At 33.8% G+C, this 23,626-nt stretch overlaps 1 protein-coding gene across 2 annotated transcripts in view; it reads right to left on the bottom strand.

Annotated features, from left to right (window-relative positions):
* The window catches only part of LOC145679765 (uncharacterized), a 175,449-nt gene that overhangs the window by 35,518 nt on the left and 116,305 nt on the right, over nt 1–23,626 (bottom strand). For both annotated transcript variants that reach the window (XM_081750319.1, XM_081750320.1), the window contains exons 9-10: nt 11,240–11,325; nt 8,243–8,363 (exon numbers count right to left, since the gene is read on the bottom strand). In XM_081750319.1, coding sequence (XP_081606445.1) covers nt 8,243–8,363; nt 11,240–11,325 — 207 coding nt within the window. The remainder of the gene's footprint in view (nt 1–8,242; nt 8,364–11,239; nt 11,326–23,626) is intronic.

Here is a 23,626-nt window from a genome sequence, read left to right as displayed (position 1 = left end):
ACAGAAAACAGACTCTCTTTGGCTTCCACTACTGTGAAAAATTACCTTCACGTTAATATAAATATAGGTCCGTTGGAAGATTTTAGCCCAAGCCCTGCTGTTATGAAATAGCTGGTCAGAAAGGAAAGGTATTTTGAAGTTGGTAGGAAGTCAAAGGAACAGCCCTGGTATAACGGTGTATTTGCCTCGGCAGAAAACAGACTGAGACAGCGTGATATTCACGGAAAAAATGACAGTGAAATTCTTATGTAAGAAAAAGTTACTTTTTTCTTCCAGTGTGACTATTTTTCTTACCGGTTCTTTTTTCTTTGTTTCCTGTATTTTATGGTTTAATATAATACAATTAAATATGTATCCTAATGTGCGTTTAATTTTGTTGGCTCTGGATGCCAAAATTTTCCTAAATAATAATAATAATAATAATAATAATAATAATAATAATAATAATAATAATAATAATAATAATAATAATAATAATAATAATATCTTTTGGTCGCAGGTAAACATGATGTACTGGACAGAACACTGATTATACCTGTATGTCAAAACAAATGCTGACTAAACTAGTTTTTCTATACTATACAAAATTTTTACCAGTGTGGAGCTGTGATTTCGTTGAATTTTAGGCCCTGGGGCGTGGATTCTCACGCGATGAAGGCTACGTGTCAGTGGAGCTCTTGCTGCTCGCTGACTGTTGCTTTACGACCCGTCAGGAAAGGATCGGATTGTCTTGTTTACTCTTCGTTTGTAGTTTGAATGTGCCTTGTTAGTAGTGGTTCTAAATGGAACGTTATGAGTGTTTGGTTGTTAGTGCCAGTGTTAGAAGGGAAGTTTAATAAGAGCGTGTTTTACAAGTTATGCTTCGTTTTTGTGGTTAACTTTCATAAAGTAAATTTGTTTAAAGGGCATTCTCTAAGACTGAGATCAGACCCGGACCGGGGAGCTTTTCAGTGGGCCTATTTCATGCCGACAAAAGTTGAGTCTAGAGCTATTAAAAGTAGCTATATTGGTTGCTTACGTCTATTTGAATATATTTTATGCTTGTAATTTTGGCTCAGTGTTGTGCGTTTAATGCCCGCAGTGAAAAATGAACACGTGAGCTCTATAAATGCTTTGCTATTTTGACCAGTGTAAATGGGATCTCATTGCCTTTTCTGGAGGGATTTCGTTAAATACAACAAGTGGTATAAGTATTTTTTTTCGATTTAATTTTGGTTACAAACAGTTTGTTTCTGCATTGTGAAAGTTGGTCGAATTACGGGGGAAACTTCCATCTGGCAAATTGACTCGATTCAATGCATGTGTTATTTAATAAGTCAAGAAACATGGGAGGAGATATATAAATATGGTTCCATGGATGAAAAGTTTAAAGCTTTTATGGACACATTTTTATATTATTTTAATATTGCTTTTCCCTTAAAAAGTCGCACTATTTCGAAACGCATTGATAAAAGTTGGATTACAAATGGAATTAGAAAATCCAGTACCAATTTGATGAGATTTAATAAGATCCTTAAATCTGATAACTTTAAATCTGATGATTTAAAGAAATATATACAACTGTATAGGAAAACATATAAGAAGGTTATAAGGGCAGCAAAATTAATGCGAAACAATAACTTGATTTTAAATGCTCGAAATAAGACTAAAGCAATGTGGCAAATAATCAATAAAACTCTTGGCACAAGCAGGCCTAAGAGTGTAGAATATACTAAATGGTAAAATTATAAACAATCCACAGCAAATTGCAGATATATTTAACGATCATTTTGTGAATTCAGCTGATCAAACGAATAATACTGATCACTCAAAAATAATGCAGAAACTCCCAAATCAAGGAGAAATAAACACAAAGTCTATGTTCTTATATCCAGTTTCTGTAGATGAGATAATAGGAATAATTAAATCCTTATCAAACAGCAGTTCTTCAGGTATGGATGAAGTCCCTTCCATTGTAATTAAAAATGTGCGAAACATATCACACATCAACTTTGTTACCTTATAAATTTTTCGTTAGAAAACGGTATATTTCCCACAGTACTTAAAAATGCTAGGGTTCGTCCAACTTTTAAAAAGGGTGATGAAAATGTCATGACAAACTATCGACCTATTTCAGTGTTATCGATATTTTCAAAAATATTTGAGTCAGTCATGGCAAAGCGTCTTAGCAAATTTTTAATAAATCATAATATTATCTCGACTTTTCATCACGGATTTCAGAAGAATAAAAGTATTGATACCGCTTTATTTGATTTTCTTACAGATGTCCTGAAATCACTCGATAATAAGAATTATGTTATAGGTTTCTTCATCGATCTGTCAAAGGCATTTGACAAAATTGATCACAATATTATGCTAAATAAATTGTCTCAATATGGCATACGTGGCGTAGCAAATCGGTGGTTTTCATCCTACCTAACAAATAGATGCCAAACTATTCAAATGACAAAAGTTGAATCAAATCGATCCTGCACTTTCTTCTCAAAAGAAACAAAAATTACCAGAGGTGTACCTCAGGGCTCTACTTTAGGCCCTACTCTATTCATAATTTAAATAAATGATCCGATAAAAACTTTACACCCCACAAAATGCATGTTATATGCTGATGATATAAATATAGTTATTACTGAACAAGACCCAAATTTAGTATTGGTAAAGACAGAAAAGGTTATAAGCAAAATAGTTACTTGGTTGAATGCAAATAACCTTCTCCTAAATATAGATAAAACAATCGCAATAAACTTTCGTTTTCCAGGAAATAATCCATCCTTCCCTTCGCTAAACATTAATGGAAAACAAATCGAGTATTCTAGTGCAACAAAATTACTTGGTGTTTACATCGATGATGATTTGTCTTGGCAAACCCATGTTAAAACATTAAATAAAAAATGACTACTTTATGTTTTGCGTTCTTTAGGTTACGTAATACAGTTTCACGAAATAGCTTATTATCGATATACTATGCAAAAGTTCAATCACTCCTCAGTTTTGGAATTATTTTTGGGGGGTCAGCCGCATGCAGTCAAGAAACATTTCGGATACAAAAGAAAATACTACGAATAATATTCAGACTAAATAAAAGAACATCATGTAAACAAATATTTAGATCACAAAAAATTTTAACCCTTCCAAGCCTATACATATATAAATCTATACACTTCGTGAAACAAAACAAACAGATGTTTGTACAAACAAGAGATATTCATGCATACAACACGCGACAATTAAACGACATTTACGTAGTACAACAAAATTACTCCAAGTACCAAAAAAAATGTTTATTTAAATTGTACGAGACTTTATAATATGTTACCATCACATTATAAAGAGGTAAATTTTAATACTCAAAACAAAATTCGTACTCTGTTACTTTCTAAAGCATACTATTCAGTTCAGGAATTTGCAAATGATAACGATGTATGAATATGATGTAATGATGTAACAAATTTAACATGTGATGTTTGTTATAATTTTGTACTTCAAATGGTGTAATAAGCTGTAATAACAATTTGCATTTATATACTTGACAACTGTAGAACTTATAGGAGATTCTCCATATTGTAAGTCAAAACAGGCAAAATAAATAAATAAATAAATAAATTTAGGATTGGAAGGTTCAGATAGAAGAAGCCAGATTGGAAACACGACCGCTACGTTACAAAAGTAATAAAATTCACGATATTAATCGAGGTGAGTTAAATTTAAATTTTCTTGAATTAAAAGTAGTTGTGTCACGTTCAACTATATGTTTGTTGGGTTATGTTTTTTGCCTCTCGCTTTGCTGGTTAGGTTTTTTTTTCTTTCCGAAGTAATTTATAGTTATTATTGTTCTAACTGATACTTTCTTGACTTCCAATTTAACGGACTTAACTTGGATGAATTTTGGCGTCAATTATTTCAATTCCCGATCGTTGGAGTTTATATGGAAAGATCCAATATATCTGATAACCTTTTCTTTCCAGATATTTTTTGGTTGTATTAATTTTGATGTGCCGTGAAGCTTGGTCTCGTAAAATTGTTCTAGTTAAATCTTTTTATTCTCCAGCAATCAGTTCCTTGGTTGCTAAAAATATTGAATCTTGAAAGAGGCTTACTCAAATGTTTACAGAAGAATTAAGTAGAGAATTTTGCGAAAGAATTAATTCAAATTGCAACTCATACAGATTGTTTGGGAATTTTTCGTAATAATTATTATATGTAATCTTATTGAATTTTGATGGGACAAATCAGGATAATTAATCATATTTAATTAATGTATGGCTTAGTTCACGTCATTGCATTAAATTGAAGCAGTTTGGAAATTGTATGGAGGTTAGGAAAAATTCTTAGATAAAGAAATCGAGAATATTAGTAGATTTTATATCGAGAAAGAATAGGATATATTTTGCATTTTTTGATTATTAAGATTATAAATATAAAGGTTGAAGAACTCATTGAATTTTTTTATGATTAAACCATTCAAATCAATTTTCAAAGTACTTATTGCGTCATCGGATTTACTATATATAAAAATATTGTTCATACTGTGTATTTGTGTTATTCTAACAAAATAGCACACACACACCGGCACTGATTTGTTTGAATAATGTTGTTATTGAAAAATTGAATTTTGGTATTTATATATATGTGTGGTTAATTTCCATTTTGTGTGAATAATTGGAAATATTGGATCTATAATCGGCGTCGAGAATTGAACGAGACGATTTGGTCTACCCTGCTAGTCCCTTCTGTCAGGCTTGACTAACTTAGCTCGAATTGACAGTTTTAATATTTATTATTATTATTATTATTATTATTATTATTATTATTATTATTATTATTATTATTATTATTGTTGTTGTTGTTGTTGTTGTTGTTTGGAAAACTCTCGATTCGAGTTAGACCTGATCGGGTCAGACGGAGAGGGACATACACCCTTTACAGACACAAGTGAAGGACGTCTTGATAAAAATTGCCAAGGGAGTTTTTTCGATTATTTTTTCAATATCTCGCACCGTTTGCAAGATTTGAGCCTACTTCAGGTTGGAGTTTCTAATTCATTTATAATCAGTTTTATTTTTTCTTGCATGCAGTATGTAATAAGCAAATGCATTACATACACAATTAATTATAATGCCAGTGATATATAGTGTTTCATTGGGCAAAACACTCCAAACAATAAAGATTCATTTTGGCCTGGGGAAATGGTTATTCTTCGTTCTTCATTATCATTTGAGCTTGAAATCAAAGCCTGAGACACATACTATTCCCTATACAATTATGCAGTGTTGGAATGAATGTATAACTCGTAGGATATGATGTTTTACTTTTTTACAATATCAACACTTCCAGTGTACCCCTAAAAATGCAATAAAGAAATAATGACCATGGTTTTTAGACATTCAATCTAAACTAGACAATCTACACAAAATTTGGAATCGCCCAGTGAAAACGGCAGTTTCTAGCACTTGTGGTTTTCGAGATCTCATTGTCGAAAGGATTGGAGACAAACATATAAACGTCCATAAACATATAAACTTTTCTAGCATTTTAATATATAGATTGTTTGTCTTCTCCTAACAGCAACACATATACACTCCAAAATTGTTTATGTAAACTTCCAAAATCTAGCGTCAACAACTGAGAGTACACTTTAATATTTATATAGTCTTAGCAGTGTTGTACATTCTCCCAGCAGTGAGTACTTTCTATTTATGCTCTTGTACACGGTCAATGAAAGCTTTAACAAGACCATCAATACCTCAAATTTACATGTTCAAAGGAATATTGTCCAGGACACAGTGAACAAGAGTCTGGAATGAACTTGTAACAATTTTTACACGATCACAGAGGTATTCAATTAGTTTTGTATACTTGCTGATAGGCGGCAGTCCAAAAAAGTGACCGAAACTATAAAAACAAATGAAAGTAAAACTGTGTACCGGTACTGATTTAGTTCAGACCTGAGCATTAATAGCTATAATATTAGCATTTCTTTCCTAACTTTCTGCAGGCATTTGGAATTTAATATGTTATATTAAATCATTTAGAAAACAGGTCAATTGATTTTGTAGCAACGCCACCCAATTTTCACTAAGTATTTTGTCTCTTTTACATTAATTACAGGTTAGGTTAACTTACATTAAAAAAGTAAAGTGCTGCTTAGGTATAAAATTGTTCCCCGTACTAAGCTTTTCAAAAATCTCACTCTTCATATGGCCTACTGATGATAGAATCACTCTCAAAGAAAAAATTAAACTCTTTCCCCAAATCGTGTGTATCACGAGGCAGTAGCTGCCTTTTGATGTTATTTATGCTATGACGTCGAAGACTGTTTAAAGAAAAGGCTGAAAACACAGGAAACCAAACAAAGGAATAATATTTTTTTTTCAGCTACTGGACTTACCGCCCATATCTGCATGAGACTTTGTTCACAATCTTATCCCATATTTGATACTGGTTAAGAATAGCCCGTCAAATAAATAGTAATTTTACTGTTAAAATGTGTGAGTGCATATGAAAGAGGACTATCTGGAATAATAATTTCCACTGTCGGAACATGCCTGCATAATGTAGGAAACCAGAATTTTATGTTTAGAAGTTTAGAAGTTTTTGCTTAGAAGTTACCAGTATCGAATCATTACAAGGATTATAGTTGAGTTCAAATGAATGAATACAATATCAAGGGTTTCTTGCTTTCTTATTCTTATTTTCTTGCACTATAACTTCCGCCGATGACGCGCCTGGCTCCTACGGACGTAGTCTCGTGTGGGAACCCTTCTACACTCCCGCCCTGTTAAATAGCATTCTCGATGTTAGTGTTTCTTCTTTTTTTTACTTTCGTATATGTGGCATATATATCTGGATGCGCATTTGTTCCTTACGGAAAAGTTCTCGTAAAATTAATTTGTACATATGAAAACAACTCCTACTTTAAGAAATAGCTTTTAAACTACTACGTGTGAATTTCGTGATAAAATAATTGCATATATCATAGTAGGATAACATGTAATCATTTCCAGGGCAATTCAATCATTTGCGGGCATATTATCAATTTGTACGCAATTATTTGTTATTATCCAAGATTAATAACAATACAAAACGTCTTATTAAAGCAAGAAAAGTCAGACAGATATATATATTTTTATTATTTGGCAGACTCTTCTTTCTTAGCCAACACATGATATTCTTGTATATTCTCAAATAATATTTATACCTATCATTGCCTCAAAATTTAAGAATTGTTATGGACATGCAAGCACTGTAACTACATAAACATTTACATTATCAACAAAAATACTAACAATATCTTCCAGCGCAGATATTTGTTTTTGTTTATTATTATAATGCACACTTTGAATATCAGATAATTATGGAAAAGGGTAATAAGAGGATATTTATTCAACAACTGCAGCTTTGTCTCACGACGTCATCATAGTTATTTTGTATTTTCCTGCAATCAACTCAGCCACTGATTGGCTATTGAATGCTCTTGAATTGGATTGTTTAGAACAGGACCTAAACGAAATCTCTTGAACGAAACTACTGAATTCAAGACAAAAATGTTGTCAGTGCTGACATCTTTTTCATCAAATACTCTTGAATGGTCTTGAACAAGAGTCTTGTTCAAGCTTTCTTAGACCGTGCACATAGAACATTATGATTCTTTCTGTAAATTATGAAAATTTTACTTAATAGTGGTGCCAAGGAGCAAGCGCATCTTAAATCCTTGTTATGAGGTTCACCTTCAGGAGGATCTGATTTCCATAAGGCATTATTGACTAATGTCAAGTTGAATACCTTATCTTACAATGATGATGCCTCAAACTAATACGCGACACAGGGCTGCCCTGTCGCGACAAAACGCTGTAACTTTGGCGGAGCAGTTTTGAGAAAAAGAGCCGTAAAGTCGCCACAGACGGCTAATTTCCTACTTACATCGAAATTCTCTTTGGTATATTTTCAAAAGTATTTTCTCGGCTCAATGCTGGGCCTGGTGAACATAAATATGAGTGGCGGGAAATTCAAAAATGCTTATAGCAACAAAACAATGTAACTCAAGTTACAGCGTTTTGTTGCGACCCGGCAAATGGGAATCACTCTTAGTCAAGAGATATTTAATAGAAACAGAGATGAACACAACATATATTAATAAAGCCAAATCGTCCAAACGTTATTACGAGTCCAAATAGATGTTTCTTTTATTAAAAATTAGGTTATATTCCATGATGGAATCTTGGAACGTAAATATAAATGTGCTAACCTCTTTTGAGAGCCACCAAGGTAACTATTGTCAGATAGAACACCAACATTACTGGAAGAAAAATCATAGCGTTTCTAACAAGTTCTGAGACGCAGAATAGCGAAAGTGGAGTCTTCTTAGCCTGGAAATAAAATAATTTTAAAAGAGACATGAAAATTTTGTTTCCGTTTTCTTAAAGAACTAAATATATCTAGATAGACTTGTATATAAATTCTATCAGGTAGGTAACTAACCTAGTTACACTTCTATGGAACAACCAAGTTTGTTCAACCAAAATTATTTTTATTGCAGTAAATAAATTTTACCTTCTATGAACATACGTATCTAAAATATTTATAAACTTAGCGTTTATCTGTGACTTTGTTGTGCTAAAATCGTATGCTATGAACATCAAGCTACAAGTGTACAGTTGATGTGAATGAAGTGACTCCTGATGCATCACTTTCAGCTACAGTACTTGGTCAATCGAAGAAGTCCCCAGCTGCAACCCATACTTTTTCCACCGCTCAGCCAACTACTTGGCTTCCATCACGAAAATACAGTGGTGTAGAAAAGTGATGCAGGGGAGTGCTCGACCGCACATTGCATAGTCCGGTTATCAGGAAGGTTCTCTGTGAAGAACTAATCGAAATACAGAAAAAAGTTGATAATACGTGGGAGGGACATCGCGAGAATACGATGAGTGATGAAAGATGTCATATTGCAACTTGTGGAGCACCCTTCTTTGAAGGATATGGAAGCGTGCAGCTTCGTGCAACTTAAGGACACGATATCTGTTGACTATTCTGGCTGCTTGCGGATAACTTTGCAGCGCATTTTATAAAGTTCAGCACTGTAAAGATCCGCAGTGATAGGTTCGCGTCGACGAAGAAAAACATGATAGGTAACCATCACCATAGACTTCCATACCAGTAACATATTCTATAGGTGTTAGGGTAGTTTTGGAAATCATCCTGGATGTTGATCAAAATGCAAGCACTGTCCTGAACATTTGCGATTGTCGCAGCAGACCAGGTTTTCAATTTGATGGAAGGTACCTTCCCGGTTATTCCGTATACTCGAAGAGATGCATAGAATATCTAGAGATACCGGGCCTTGTTGGCCGATACTAAGTTATATGGTACCTAGGAGTCAAACTTTTTTTCCTTACTGACTGCGCGTAGCCTCCGAATGACATGCTATGATCTATTTGTAATGTATCTTTAACTGTACAGACACTTTTCCGAGGGTTAGCTTTCACAGTGTTCCTGAGAAGCACATCAGAATATGCTGTTGGTTAGGGGCTATTTGGATCATTTTTGCATATTGTGCCATTGGCACGAAATTCCACAAACCAATGGCGTATGGGATGTTCGTTCACCACTCCTGGCCTAAATTCACAGTTTATGTCTTTCATATCTACATGTGTACAATATATTAGATTGAAGACGTGAAAGAAAATCACTGGGAATTGTGTGGTCTCCATGACGCACGTTTGACACGATCTTCTTCAACAACATATTGCTTTCTGACTGATGGCTGGTTTGCTGCATATTAGGAGTTTGTGACGACTACGCGTAACCTCGATCTACCGGTATCTTTTGGTTGCGTTACAGAGGATCGTATACTACCAGATGTAAAATGGACATTTCACTCGCATCAATCCAATAGAACACCAGTAACATTTAGAAATCTTTCTCTACAGCGACTGTATCACACATACTGCCCAGAGATGCGCACGAGACAAGATTTAAGGCTGTCCCGTCTCGAAAATGTGCTGTAAAAGCGATGTCTCCACTCGAAAAATGTATGTTTCTCTATTCGTAGAGCTTTGTCTCGACTCGAATTTTGTCAGAAAAATTCTGTCTCGACTCGTCTCGTGCACATCCCTTACCGGATCATTAAATTCCTAGCATAGTTTCAAGACGATTCAAGAAAAAGGACATACCAGGCATGTAGGCAGAACATTAAAAACATGGGAGGGGGAGAAGATATATTTTAAAGAATCTAACTTACGTTTTCCTTAGTTTTATAATTTCCATTACATAGGCCTAAATAGTATTTTTATGAAATTATTTTTCTTAATAAACTAGGTAGAATCTTAAAAAAAAGTCCTCCCTGCTGGTTTAATAGCTACCTGTTAGTGAGTGCCCCTTTTGGTGCACGTGATCCCAGTTTAGATTGGCGCTGGGCAAGTCTTGAAACTTGGACGCATTACGATGGTTTGGATTCCATCTTAAACTGTAGGTCCATGTTTCAAACAGCATCGGTGCTAAACTGGGACGCTGAAATTCCATGAACAACAACAAAAACATCATTTAGAATGCATGGAACAGTTAGCACATTTTAATGCGATTTTAACTTTTTCCAAGTTTGATTAGAAAAAAATAGATATGGAATTCTACCAAGCAAGTATAAACATAAAGTATGCCTCGCTGCAAAAAACAAAATAATTTGAAACTTCCAGGAGAAGAAAGAAAAAAAAATAATAATGCGGAATCGGCCAGATTAATACTTGTATACATACACACAATTAGTTCTACTGTCAACTTTCTCTCCTACAACTTCTATAGTTGACAGTTTTTCTCTTCCAATTGGTTTTAATCTTTTTAATATTTATCCACATTCCATATTCTTTGCAGCTTTTTCCAAAACTTTCTAATACATTGTTTTTCATTTTACATTTCGTTATAAAAGCTATATCATCTGCAGAAAGAATACACTTAATATTTCAGCCTTCCTTCCAAATATCACGTTTTCCTCACGAATTTAAAAAATTCTCATCTAACTCCCGAACAAGTTTATTCTCATTTCCTTACTTTTCAATATTCAACTTTTAGCTGCTTGTATTTTACTCTTGGCTTCGTTGTTTAATTGAATATTCAGTTCGTACAGTACTAGATTCTAATTTTGAACCTATAAAATGCTTCTTGCTTGCGAAAAAGTCATATTGTTTAAGCTACATGTATCTCGAAAATTTTCCTGAAGAATAACAAAATCACAAAAAATTAAAATTACCTTGTCAGATTCTGCTGTAAGAAGAATGGTCAACCCCATGAAAGTACAACAGAATACGAAGACAGAGACCACTACAAATGCTACACCTGTAAGGAAAACAGTTATATGATATTCTAATATATAATAATTTCAATAGTAAAATGATCAAAATTAAGGCGTTTCACTATTTAGAAACAACCGTTGGCAATTTACCTAAATAAATTCTTAGCAACAGAATGTCATTTCCTAAAACTTTCCACAGTAAGACTGAGCCATGTCTTTTGTAAAACTTCGCATAAGTGACTATATTGCCATTGAAAACATTACAAATTCAAAAAAGAAGTAAAAGCTAAAAAATTAAGTAACATAACTGATAATTCACTTAAGAGTTCCCAAGTTGCTTTTCATTTTTTGACTTATATTACTTTATGCACAATATAAATAACTTTAAACGATAGGGATATGACTCTCTCTTTTTATGATTATATTGTAAACCCATGATTTTCTAATACCAAGTATTCATTTTAATAAAATGGCATTTCTTTTGTGAATTTAACCATTTATCGATTTATTGGCATTGTTTTTATAAGTCTTGGTTGTAAACATATTCCATCTGAAACCAGGAACGGTATTTTAGGGAGAATTAGAGGTAAGACTTCCTTAATCACTTTTTAGCTCCCCTATAAATCTTGAAATTTTATTATTGTAATGTATTCAGAATCTAGTCATTTATAAAATATTATTATTATTATTGTTATTATTATTATTATTATTATTATTATTATGTTAGTGTTCCCTTGCTTTGGTTATTATTTTTTTTACTTCACGGCATTGTAGTTTTTGTTTTACGAATTTAATTTTTCACTTATTATCAACTGGGGCATGCTGGGAGTTTGCCGGCTCGCCATGTAAAAATTCTCAGATGCTTCAGTTGACGTAATTGCCTGGTGAGTTAACTTCATTTTTTATAGCTCATCAATTATCTATAGTTTTGTGACAGTATAATTGAGTCTTGCCAGTAATATACGTATTGTAGATAAGTTTAAATATACATATATTTATGTGAATCTTACGAGTATTGGTTCATATATTTTCATACAGAAAAATTATAATTTATTTCTCTTTTTTTTTGTGGCTGACGCCATTTTTGTAACATAAGAAAAAAGGACTACTGTGTCCTCGTGGTCAAGGCAATTTTTGAACAAAATTAAAATATTACATATCCACAACTTAGAGTTGACAAGGGTTGAATTAAATTGCGTTTAGTTTCTTGTTGAATATTTTTGATAATTAAAGATTATATATATAATTGTTAATTTTTTGACTTTTTTATATTTATAAAACCAGCCGTATAATCTCAATAGTATATAGAATTCATGTGTGTATTTTGATCAGAAACCAAATTAGATTTTCGGGAAGTTAAATAACTCATCCAGATGTGTGGTTGTTTTGTTTCTCTGGCCTTACAGCCTGCTTTCCAATACATGTTTGGATTTATTCAATGTTGTCTTGGGTGGGTTGTGGGGACGGAGAGAGGAAATGGTTACATATAATAGATTACGTCAACTCACTCTCGTATGGTTTTTGTTTCTGACCTTTAATCGAAGTAGCTCGGGGGCATGTAGTCTTTGCTATTACTTGTATTTGCTTGATAGTGAAAGAAACCTGTCTGTTTCTCGTGTTATCAATTGGATTATAAACAACAGGTGTAGATTGCTGGTGTGTAGCCTTGAACTTACGAATACAGGTACGTGCTATTATTTAATAGGAAAAAAACAAAAACAAAAAAAAAGCGACAGTTATATTCTGTTAAGGTTTTACAAACTTCATTTATTTGTTTTGCCAATAAATATTTGTAATGATTCATAATGCCTGAATCTGAAGAAGATAAGGACTTGCACCTTACTCGTTCCGGAAAGGTATGGGGTTCAAAACCCGAGGCGAAGTCACAAGTTACTCAAACCGATTTTGTGTCAGGTGATAGTGGGACTAGTAAACATATGAAAGGCGGACAAACGCTACCTCATATGCATGAGAGTTCGGGTTCAATCCCTCATAGCAAATTAGAACAAAATGTACAATTGAAGCTTATTGATATGTATGTGAATCAACTTCCGATGTGCGATGGTACAGTGCCCGACCAATTGTATACCTTTTTAGTCCAATTGAGTGAATTGGACGAGTCGAACATTTTTCCTTTCGAATGTTTAATGTTGGCAGTGAGATCCAGGATGAGAAATCCTCTTAGTGATGTTTTATGTTTTTACTGAAGCCTGTTCTTTAGCTAGCGCTTGGGACCCTGTATGTAGGCATGTTGTTCGGCAGTTAATTTCTGACTGTGCTCAACATCACCTTATGGTTACTAACTTTTATCGTCCCCAAGCTCCATGTGAACGTATTAAGGACTATGTAAAGAGGGTGTGTACTAGTGTAAGAATTTTAGATCTTACAGTGGGTGAAGAAAGTATATTGCGTGCAATTGCTTCGGGTGTTACTCCCAGTGTTAAGGAGAAATTATTCTATGCTGGAATGCCTAAATCCATGAGAGACTTTGAACAATTATTGGAACAGTATATGAAGCATGAACTTTATTCTCTGCAATTCAATAATTCGTTTCAACCCACATTATTCTCTACGAGAACTGCTACTGATAGCGCTTCCCCCTCGTTTCATAAATCTAGATCGGGGCATTATTTTTCTCCAAAAGGTGGTAGAACTTTTCACAATAAAGATAGTGCCGCGCGCTTGCCTTCGTCTTCCTTTAATTCTATGAATACAAAAGTGAACTCGTACAATGCCGAAGGCCAGGGACGTTTCAGTACCATTTCACAAGAGACTAATAGAGGTGTTTATGTGTTAATTAAGCTGTTTAGTAAACAATATCGTGCTTGTATAGACTCAGCATCTTCAATCAATTTAATAAATAATGAAGTGTTTCAGTTTTTGCAAACAAAAATGAACTTAAAAATTATTCCTAAAACATTTAAAGGAAAGGCAGTTAATAATACCGAACTTGTGTTAGACAAGTGTGTACGATTCAGTTTTAAAATACAAAACAAACTTATTAGTGTGCGCTCATTTGTCTATTCAGAACTTGAATTTCCTGTTTTATTGGGTTTGGAATTTTTGAATGATGCTCAGTGCTACATGGACTTTAAGAGTAAATCTTTAAAACTTCAACGTCATCAACTGTTTATTCCCCTACATACGGGAATAACAACTCAACTTCCCCCGCCCTCCCCTGGATCTTTTTCCAACATGGATACTGGTGCCTTTGATTCTACTTGCAGGAAGTCTGTCGATGAAGGGCACCCAATACACGCTCTTTTTGGGGATGCTGTCACCTCAGATACTTCCTGCGCTGTTCGAATGTTTAACAATGCAGAGGATCGTCGATCTAAGGCTATAACTGTTTATTCTGTTGCTCGGGCACAGTGGAAGGATTTACATTCTCGGCTATCTGAGGGGAACCTGATTCCTGGCGTTTCTGGTGAGGTGGATGTCCCGGTAAGATACGCCACTGACATTCAAAAACAGCAGGTGAGGTCTTTATCTATTAATAATTATGAGAATCGAGAGTCCACACGTTCAGCGAGTGCTTATCATTTGCCAGCGAAAAATGAATGTTTATCAACAAAAAGACAAAAGAAAAATAACAGCTGTTTTCCTATACACCTGTTTGTGCCAGACATTCAACCAGTGGAATATGAAATGTACTGTTGTAGTGTTGATAATGCAGCCACTTTGGCTCCTAGTGTTGATATGAATAGTATTATAAATGGTGTTGATAAAAAGTTGGTTGTTTCAAATCCTACATTAAGTTCGTTTGTTCAATATATGTGTGATGAATTTAAGGAAGTTCTTACAGATAAAATAGGTAAGGTTACCAATTTTGAATATCACTTAAAATTAAAGGATAACACTGTTGTATGTGAAAAACAGTATCCGCTGTCGAAAGCTCACAGAAATGAGATGAGAAAATTTATAGAAGAATATAAGCGTAATGGGGTCATTCAAGAAGCGAATTCTGATTACCGTTCTCATTGTTTCATTGTTAAAAATTCCAAAGGGGAAGGTAGAGTAGTTTTAAATTACGCGAAATTAAATGAGCATTTAATGGGTGACAATATGATCTGTCCTAATGTAGAAGAGTGTATGGCTTCACTAGCTAACGCTAAGATAATATCACATATTGATGCCAAACGGAGTTTTCATCAAATTGTCCTTGCAGAAAGTAGTAGGGCCTACACGGCCTTTGCTTTTGAGGGAAAAACCTATGTGTGGAATAGAATCCCTATGGGAATAAAGATAGGAAGTCAAGCAATTACTCATGTTTTGTATGATGTGTTAGGTGATCTAAAAGGAAAGGGTGTCGATTTCTATATTGACGATTTTGTCCTAACTTCTTCTGATGTAGAATCTCAAAAGAATTTGTTGCTTGAGGTATTTTCTAGATTGCGTTCTAGAGGGATAACGGTCTCGCCTCAAAAGTGTAAGCTGTTTCAAACTTCTATTCAGTATTTGGGTTTTTTGTTTTCTGATGGTAATGTTTCATTACTCCCTGAGCGTATTGAGGCGATCCGTCGATTGCCACCCCCCGTTGTAGAAGAGGGGTTCAGAAATTATTGGGAGCTCTGGGGTATTATGCGAAACATTGTCCTAATTATGCGGAAATAATGTCGCCTATTACTGAGTTAAAATCTCCGAAACGAAAATTTGAGTGGGGGCCTAGGCAGGTCGATGCCTTTAAAAGAATAAAGGAAACCTTTGAAGAAAATATAATACTAAAGGTTCCTGACTTTAATAAGAGATTTTATCTTCAGGCAGATGCTTCTCTAAAATGCCTGGCTGCGACAATCTCACAAAAGACAACTCATGGTTCAATGCTCACTATTGCTTTCTACTCTAAACGTTTAAAGGAGGCTGACGCTAATCGTACAATCTTTGAACTGGAACTGCTTAGTATCTTTAATGCGGTGATTAGATTTCAGCAGTTCTTGGTAAATTAATTTACTATCCTTATTGACAATATGAGTTGGTACATATGTTACGCAATCCTAAGAAAGTATCTCGTTATGGTAACATAATTCAGAGACTTTTTGAGTTCAATTTTAGAATTGAACATATTGCCTCGGGACAGAATTTAATACCGGATTTTCTCACCCGTATATATGACACCAATTTGTATGATGTGTTAGATGAACCACTGGATGAAGATGTTTATGCTAAGAATTTTATATGTAGTTTGCGAGATTTGCCTCTAGCCTATGGTGATATTAGGAATTATCAAAAAACTGAATCTGACACGAAAGACTTATATCAACAAGTGGCTAATAATGGAAATAAGTTGGGTGATTATAGAATAGAAAATGGTATTCTTTACCAGCGAACTAAAGCTCGTAATGTTCAATATAAAATATTGTTACCCTTGTGTTTGAGAAATATGATCATGAGTTACTATCATGAATTTCAGCTAACGGGCAATCATATTGGTTATTTTAAAACTTTATGTAAAATTCGTAGGCTTTTCACTTGGCCGAATATGATGGCTGATATCAAGTCTTTTGTAACCACTTGCCATACTTGTCAAATTTCGAAACCTAGACTAGCCAAACCTCAAGGGGAATTAATATCTAAATATAATAAGATTCCTAATGGGCATCTATTTGCCGATTTGGCTGGTCCTCTCCCCACTAGTTCTGGCTTTTCTTATATGATAGTGGTACTTGATAACTGTACACGTTTTTTGCATTTAATTCCATTGCAGAAGGCCAATAGCACTACTATTACACGCGAATTATATAATATTTTTTGTAAATTTGGTTTCGCGTTTTCTCTCAGTACAGACAGGGCTTCTTATTTCACAAGTTATACCTTTAGGTCCTTCCTGCATGGCTTAGGTATTAAGCACATACGTAGTTCACCCTATTTTCCTGGGGGAAACGCCGTGGAACGATACGTGCAGGTTTTGAAAACGGCTATCAGAAGTTATTTTCATGACAAACAAGACAAGTGGTTGAGTTATTTGAAAAAATTACAATTTGGCATTAATGCTGCAATTCATTCAGAACTTAAATGTAGCCCGTTTCGTCTGTATATGGGAAGAGAATCCATTGATCCCTTAATGGCTAGGTGGGATATTTCTGATAACGATATTGTAGCTCCTGAGGCCAAGGATATTTGGTCTAAGGTATTTCATAACATGGAAAAAGTATGGAAGGAACGAAGACGTATTTATAATAAACGAGTAACTCCAGTAACCTTTTCAGAAGGGGATAAAGTGCTGTATCGCTCTCATATTCTGTCGTCTAAGAAAGATGCGATTAATAAATCCTTGTCGCCCTTATGGATTGGGCCCGTGGTTATTGAGTCGTTCTTGAATAAAAATACAGCTTTGTTATTCAATGAATCTCAAAATAGGAAGTTTCCTTATCATGTATCGTTATTAAAACGCTACTTACCTCGGATGCATGTTAATGATCCTTAAGGTTTAAGAAGGTCTGGCATGACTACTACATATATATAAAACTTACATATAAATATGTTTCTCTGGTTTTGTTGTGTTAATTGCACTTTATAATTTGTTTTTGTGGCCACAAAAACGTCAAAAATTACCTATTTGTAATACTTATTTCATTTGTATATATTTGGTACTTGTTTCATTTACTATATATATATGTATTTATGGTTTATATATATATATTAATGGTCTATTTTCTGAATAAGGTTGGTATCATTCTGGGCCTGAAAAAGTTCAGCCTGATCACCTGAACTTTTTCAGACGGAGGAGGGTGATATGTAATGTATTCAGAATCTAGTCATTTATAAAATATTATTATTATTATTATTATTATTATTATTATTATTATTATTATTATTATGTTAGTGTTCCCTTGCTTTGGTTATTTTTTTTTACTTCACGGCATTGTAGTTTTTGTTTTACGAATTTAATTTTTCACTTATTATCAACTGGGGCATGCTGGGAGTTTGCCGGCTCGCCATGTAAAAATTCTCAGATGCTTCAGTTGACGTAATTGCCTGGTGAGTTAACTTCATTTTTTATAGCTCATCAATTATCTATAGTTTTGTGACAGTATAATTGAGTCTTGCCAGTAATATACGTATTGTAGATAAGTTTAAATATACATATATTTATGTGAATCTTACGAGTATTGGTTCATACATTTTCATACAGAAAAATTATAATTTATTTCTCTTTTTTTTTGTGGCTGACGCCATTTTTGTAACATAAGAAAAAAGGACTACTGTGTCTTCGTGGTCAAGGCAATTTTTGAACAAAATTAAAATATTACATATCCACAACTTAGAGTTGACAAGGGTTGAATTAAATTGCGTTTAGTTTCTTGTTGAATATTTTTGATAATTAAAGATTATATATATAATTGTTAATTTTTTGACTTTTTTATATTTATAAAACCAGCCGTATAATCTCAATAGTATATAGAATTCATGTGTGTATTTTGGCCAGAAACCAAATTAGATTTTCGGGAAGTTAAATAACTCATCCAGATGTGTGGTTGTTTTGTTTCTCTGGCCTTACAGCCTGCTTTCCAATACATGTTTGGATTTATTCAATGTTGTCTTGGGTGGGTTGTGGGGACGGAGAGAGGAAATGGTTACATTATATATGTACAGGGTGTATCAAAACAACACCGACAACGTATGGGGGGTGATTCCTGACACCAAGATAAGACAAAACGCATAAACCAACCTAGATGGAGACATTCGTCATTTCGGAGTTATAGGCTGCCGAGAACATGAAAAAAATGAACTTTAAAGGTCCAATACTAGTGTATATGACCTACCATAGTTAAGTCAAGAAATAACCCACTAATATGTGCGCTATTCAAAAACACATGTTTCAGAATCCTGCTGTACTTACACATGCATATATATATATATATATATATATATATATATATATATATATATATATATATATATATATATATATATATATATATAATTGCATTCATAGGTGTTGTGATTTCTTTGAAATAGCATCTTCGATGAGTGATTTAGTACGCTTCAATTTTAAGATAAAATCCGTTTTTATGTAAACAAAAGGTTGATGTTAATTTTACAAAATTCTAGTTCATTAATAATATTCTACATAGGTCGTATATCCGATGCACAGAAGAACATAATTACAATGAACGAAAAGTTGAGAAAAAGTACTTATGAAACTGAATAAGAAAAATTTTAATGGGGGCAAAAACAATCAATTTTATTCTTTGTTTGTATTCAATATGTCAAAAGTCTACTGTAATTTGTTTTTCAGAAAAGTTACATTAAATCCATCCTTCACCTTCCCTTGTAAGATTTCTGGTAAAATAATAGACTTTACGACCCATATAACTCAATTCCTAATCAGTGGCGAACAGTGTTGAATTCAGACATTTTCACCCGGGGGGGAGGAATGTGAACTCCTCGGGAGTGAGGGTTGTTTTTCTATATTTCTGCAAGAAAGCAGCATATTTAACAATTCTATTCACATGCACATCTTAGCTAATATTGAGGCTAATTGCTGAGAAATATTCAATGTGAGATTATAATAATAATAAAAAAAACAATCGTTTAATTTCATCTACAACATTAAATAAAGACTGGCAAAACTATTTTAGACTAAACTTTAACTGCTATTTACAGTAGCTAATTTAGTTATTTTTCCTATATTCAGTAGTTACTGTTTGTTACTAATGTAAAAGTTTTTAAAAAAGATTTAAATTAACTCAAATATTTTTTTGTCCTAAAACAAACATACATAGGAATATCTTAACAAAAAGTAATCATTCTTTCTCACACTTCTTCATTCTAAATCAAGTATATTAGTCTTGGTTTCTTCACTGCATACACATCAATAGTTTAGCTTGCGGAATCTTCAGTAGAATTAGTGCCGTGTCGTGAAAAATCAGCGCTTGGGGCGAGAGTATCCGACGGCACCCCCGTACATATGAGTGGGGTCGACAGACCAGCTGCGAAAGGTGAGAAAATTTTAAAAAGTAAACTCTGCTTTTCCTTGATTTTGAGCACTTTTTATTACTTTTTTCCTTTCATTTTATATATGTGCACATGCCCACATATGGACATGTGTTTCATTCCTCTCTTTTTCTTTCCTTCTTTTCTTTTCTTTTTCCTTCCCGAATCGAGCGTTCCTTACTTCAGTACCGGGGGTCGTCGCACTGCTTGCCCCTCCTTCGTCACCTTCAATAGCAATCTTTCACTTATATACTACTATTATATTGATAAATTCTATATAAATCTCTAACCCAGGAGGGATAACTGTTCCTCCCTGATCCCTCTAAATCACGCCTTTTGAATCTCACCCTTTAACTGACTTATTTTTAGTTAAAGAAAGTTGTGTTTACTTTAACAATCGTAAAACACATTTACGCTGTTACTTCCAATGCGAGAAATGGGATTTAGATGCACTATTTCAAATAATGCAAGAACTGTACATTTTCAAGAACTGAAGTTTGCTGACATCAGAGATCATATGGAAAGACCGAAAGATCTTCCCTATCTTTCCTTTCCTATCTCAATCTGTGCTACTGCCATCTACTAACATATAATATAGGGCGAGAGTATAATACCTACTAAAATACAAACCTTTCTTCAACAGTTAACAATTTCATGTTCTGCCAAACTCGGTCATAGCATTAAGAAATACAGGTTTTATTGACCATTTGGTATTCTATCCTAGATGTTACATGTTTAATATTTATATAGAATGGGTCTGCGTCATTTATATGTATATTGAGAGATCGGATTTCGTCTGCACTTGCGCGAAAAGAGGGTGAAGTAATTTCTACCTTTTGTGACTGAAATTTTAGCAGTTTCTCCAGGGGGGAGAATGAATTTTCTTCGGGGGGGAGATTTCCCCCGGTCTACCCCCTGAATTCATCCCTGGTGGTGAAGCGTAATTTCACAAGTAGGGTAGGCCTGATAAACTAATATTCCCATTTAGCTCCACTACAAATATTTTGAAGTGCAGTTCATATTTCCTTCTGTCTGGGATTTGCAGGGAAAAGATGAAGGAGATTTCCTCCTCACTTGCTGTTTTCATTTCCTGCATATTTGAAAATGGAGGGAGAGAAAAAGAAAGTACATTCTTACTGTTAGCTGTCAAATTCTTTGGATAAGCGTTTGTTACTTGCATCTCTCACTTTAAAGTAAGTACAATATTGCATTTAATTAATGTATCACGTGATAATGAGTTCACTAGAAATGTTAGTCTATTGTTCAGAAGGAACTTCATTTGAATTGGCACTTTTCAGTGGGTGGCTTCAGGGCTTAAGCAGTCATCGAAATTTTATCGCAACTTTTTATTTTTTTATATATATATTGCAGAATTTTCACTTTTCCAGGACTAAAGTTAACAAAGCCCCTCCCGAAACTAGCAAAGCCCCTGGAAGCAAATTCGTAAATACCACACTGATTCTATGAAATGGAAAACTCAACTAAAATTATACACAAATATTATTATTTTATCCTGTACGGTAGCGTTTGGTAAATTTATACATGTTTAATGTATCAGACATATTTTACAAGCTATTATGGACCAGGCCTCATCTAGGGAAAACAAACAGCTACTCTGAAAACTACTGAGAGTATATACTTAAATTAAACAAGTTATCACTAATAGAAATACATAATTATACACAGAAATTTCTTACTGTATGTTAGCGAAATCATTTAATAACATATTAGTATTGAAACATGCCTTCAACGCTAAAACTAAACTCCCAGAGACGAACCTTCACACTTTCCCAAGAATGCGTGCAATCCCCAGTGATAATAGCTTCGCTCCCTGAGCAGCATAGCCCGTAAGATTGTCTAGTGAGGTGGCGAGGTTCAGAAGGAAGGGTTTCCAAGTGTTTCCAACCTACTATTTTTTTTACCAAAAAAAAAAAAACAAAATATTGAAGTATTGACTCTATTTTATAAGAAATCAAAGATAAAGAAAATATACGGTAGAAAACAAGGTGGGCCCGGCATCAGAGTCTCATAGTACGCTTCGCCACTGCTCCTAATTAAGGTAGAGATACGAGTTCTATCTCACTAGTACTTCAAATAAGAGGAGAAACAAAAGAGGAATTTTGCAAAATTCCCGACAAAAAATATTACTCGCAGTTTCCTAATTGTATTTCTTTATATCAGAGCCACATGAAAAACTACTAGGAATACTCTGTTACATTTCAAATATTCTGTGAATGTCATTTTCATTATTCTAATAATATCCAAGAAGAAATATAGTGTACTGTCACTTATACTGAAAAGGTAGGTAATTGAATTTTGCAAAGGGGAAGATACTAATTAATTTTTAATTCAAGTTCTAGTTGGAATGTAGATATAAACTATTCTTCGTTTGAGTCCCAGTTAAGATGTTTTTTTTCTCATGTATGGGCTACTATGCTTGAACCATGCTATGAAAGGGAAGTAATAGAGGGACAAATCGATAATTTCCGGAAAAATCTCCCTTTTTCCTAATTTATTGGTTACGTATCGAACATTTTTTTATTTCTAGGGTAGAGAAGATCTTGCTTGTCACACTGAGTATGCATTGAAATTGAAATTGAAACATTTGAAAAAGTTTCAGCCTGGCCGGGATTTGAACCTGAGTCTACTGAATAGAAGTCCAACGCGCCAACCACTTTTTAACAACTTTTTATTAGCTAATAGATATGGATACATTCTATCAATAATACCACTGCAAAACAATATAAATTTATAAAGTAATTCATGCACAATATAACTTAAGAAGCATAGATAGAAATTGCACAGTTGTTTTTTTTTCTTTTTTAAAGACTGTATGTAGCGTATACACAAGGTTTACAAATTACTCAAAACTCATTAGAGTAACAAAGGAGCATAACTTAATTACGCATATAAGGTATTGTCGATAAAACGAGCAAAAGTACACGTTTTCATAAGAGAGCTCATTTTGTCATAAATAGCTTTAAGATATTCTATATAAAACAAGGGGTTTCCTGCGGTTTCCATAGAAAGTACATACGTAATTGTTTGCGCTATAAGCCAGGTAACATAATTCTGTTTCGTTTTTGGATACAAAGAAGCGTTGTTTGGCCGAAACAGGAGGTTGACCTAGATTGAATGACTAGGTTGGCGCATAATAAGACTCAAAAAGCGCTGCAATTGAAACCATATTTCTTTGCTATTCACATAAGTTGTTAATCTATGACTCAGCGAATCAGCAGCACCGCAGAAAGAACATATTGTATTGGCACTAAACCCAGATATATTTCGTTTCACCTTCGTATCTACTATGTTATTCACTACTATGTACCAAAAGAATTTATTTTCTGCTGTTAAATATTTTGAGTGTATATTACGAAATATTATATTCCAATTGTATTCTGGTTCTCT

Source organism: Thermobia domestica, chromosome 2 (assembly GCF_964235325.1).
Source record: "Thermobia domestica chromosome 2, izTheDome1.hap1.1, whole genome shotgun sequence".
In the NCBI taxonomy this organism is placed as follows: domain Eukaryota; kingdom Metazoa; phylum Arthropoda; class Insecta; order Zygentoma; family Lepismatidae; genus Thermobia; species Thermobia domestica.
Note: the sequence above shows the minus strand (reverse complement) of the source record. Positions and strands in the feature narration are given on the sequence as shown.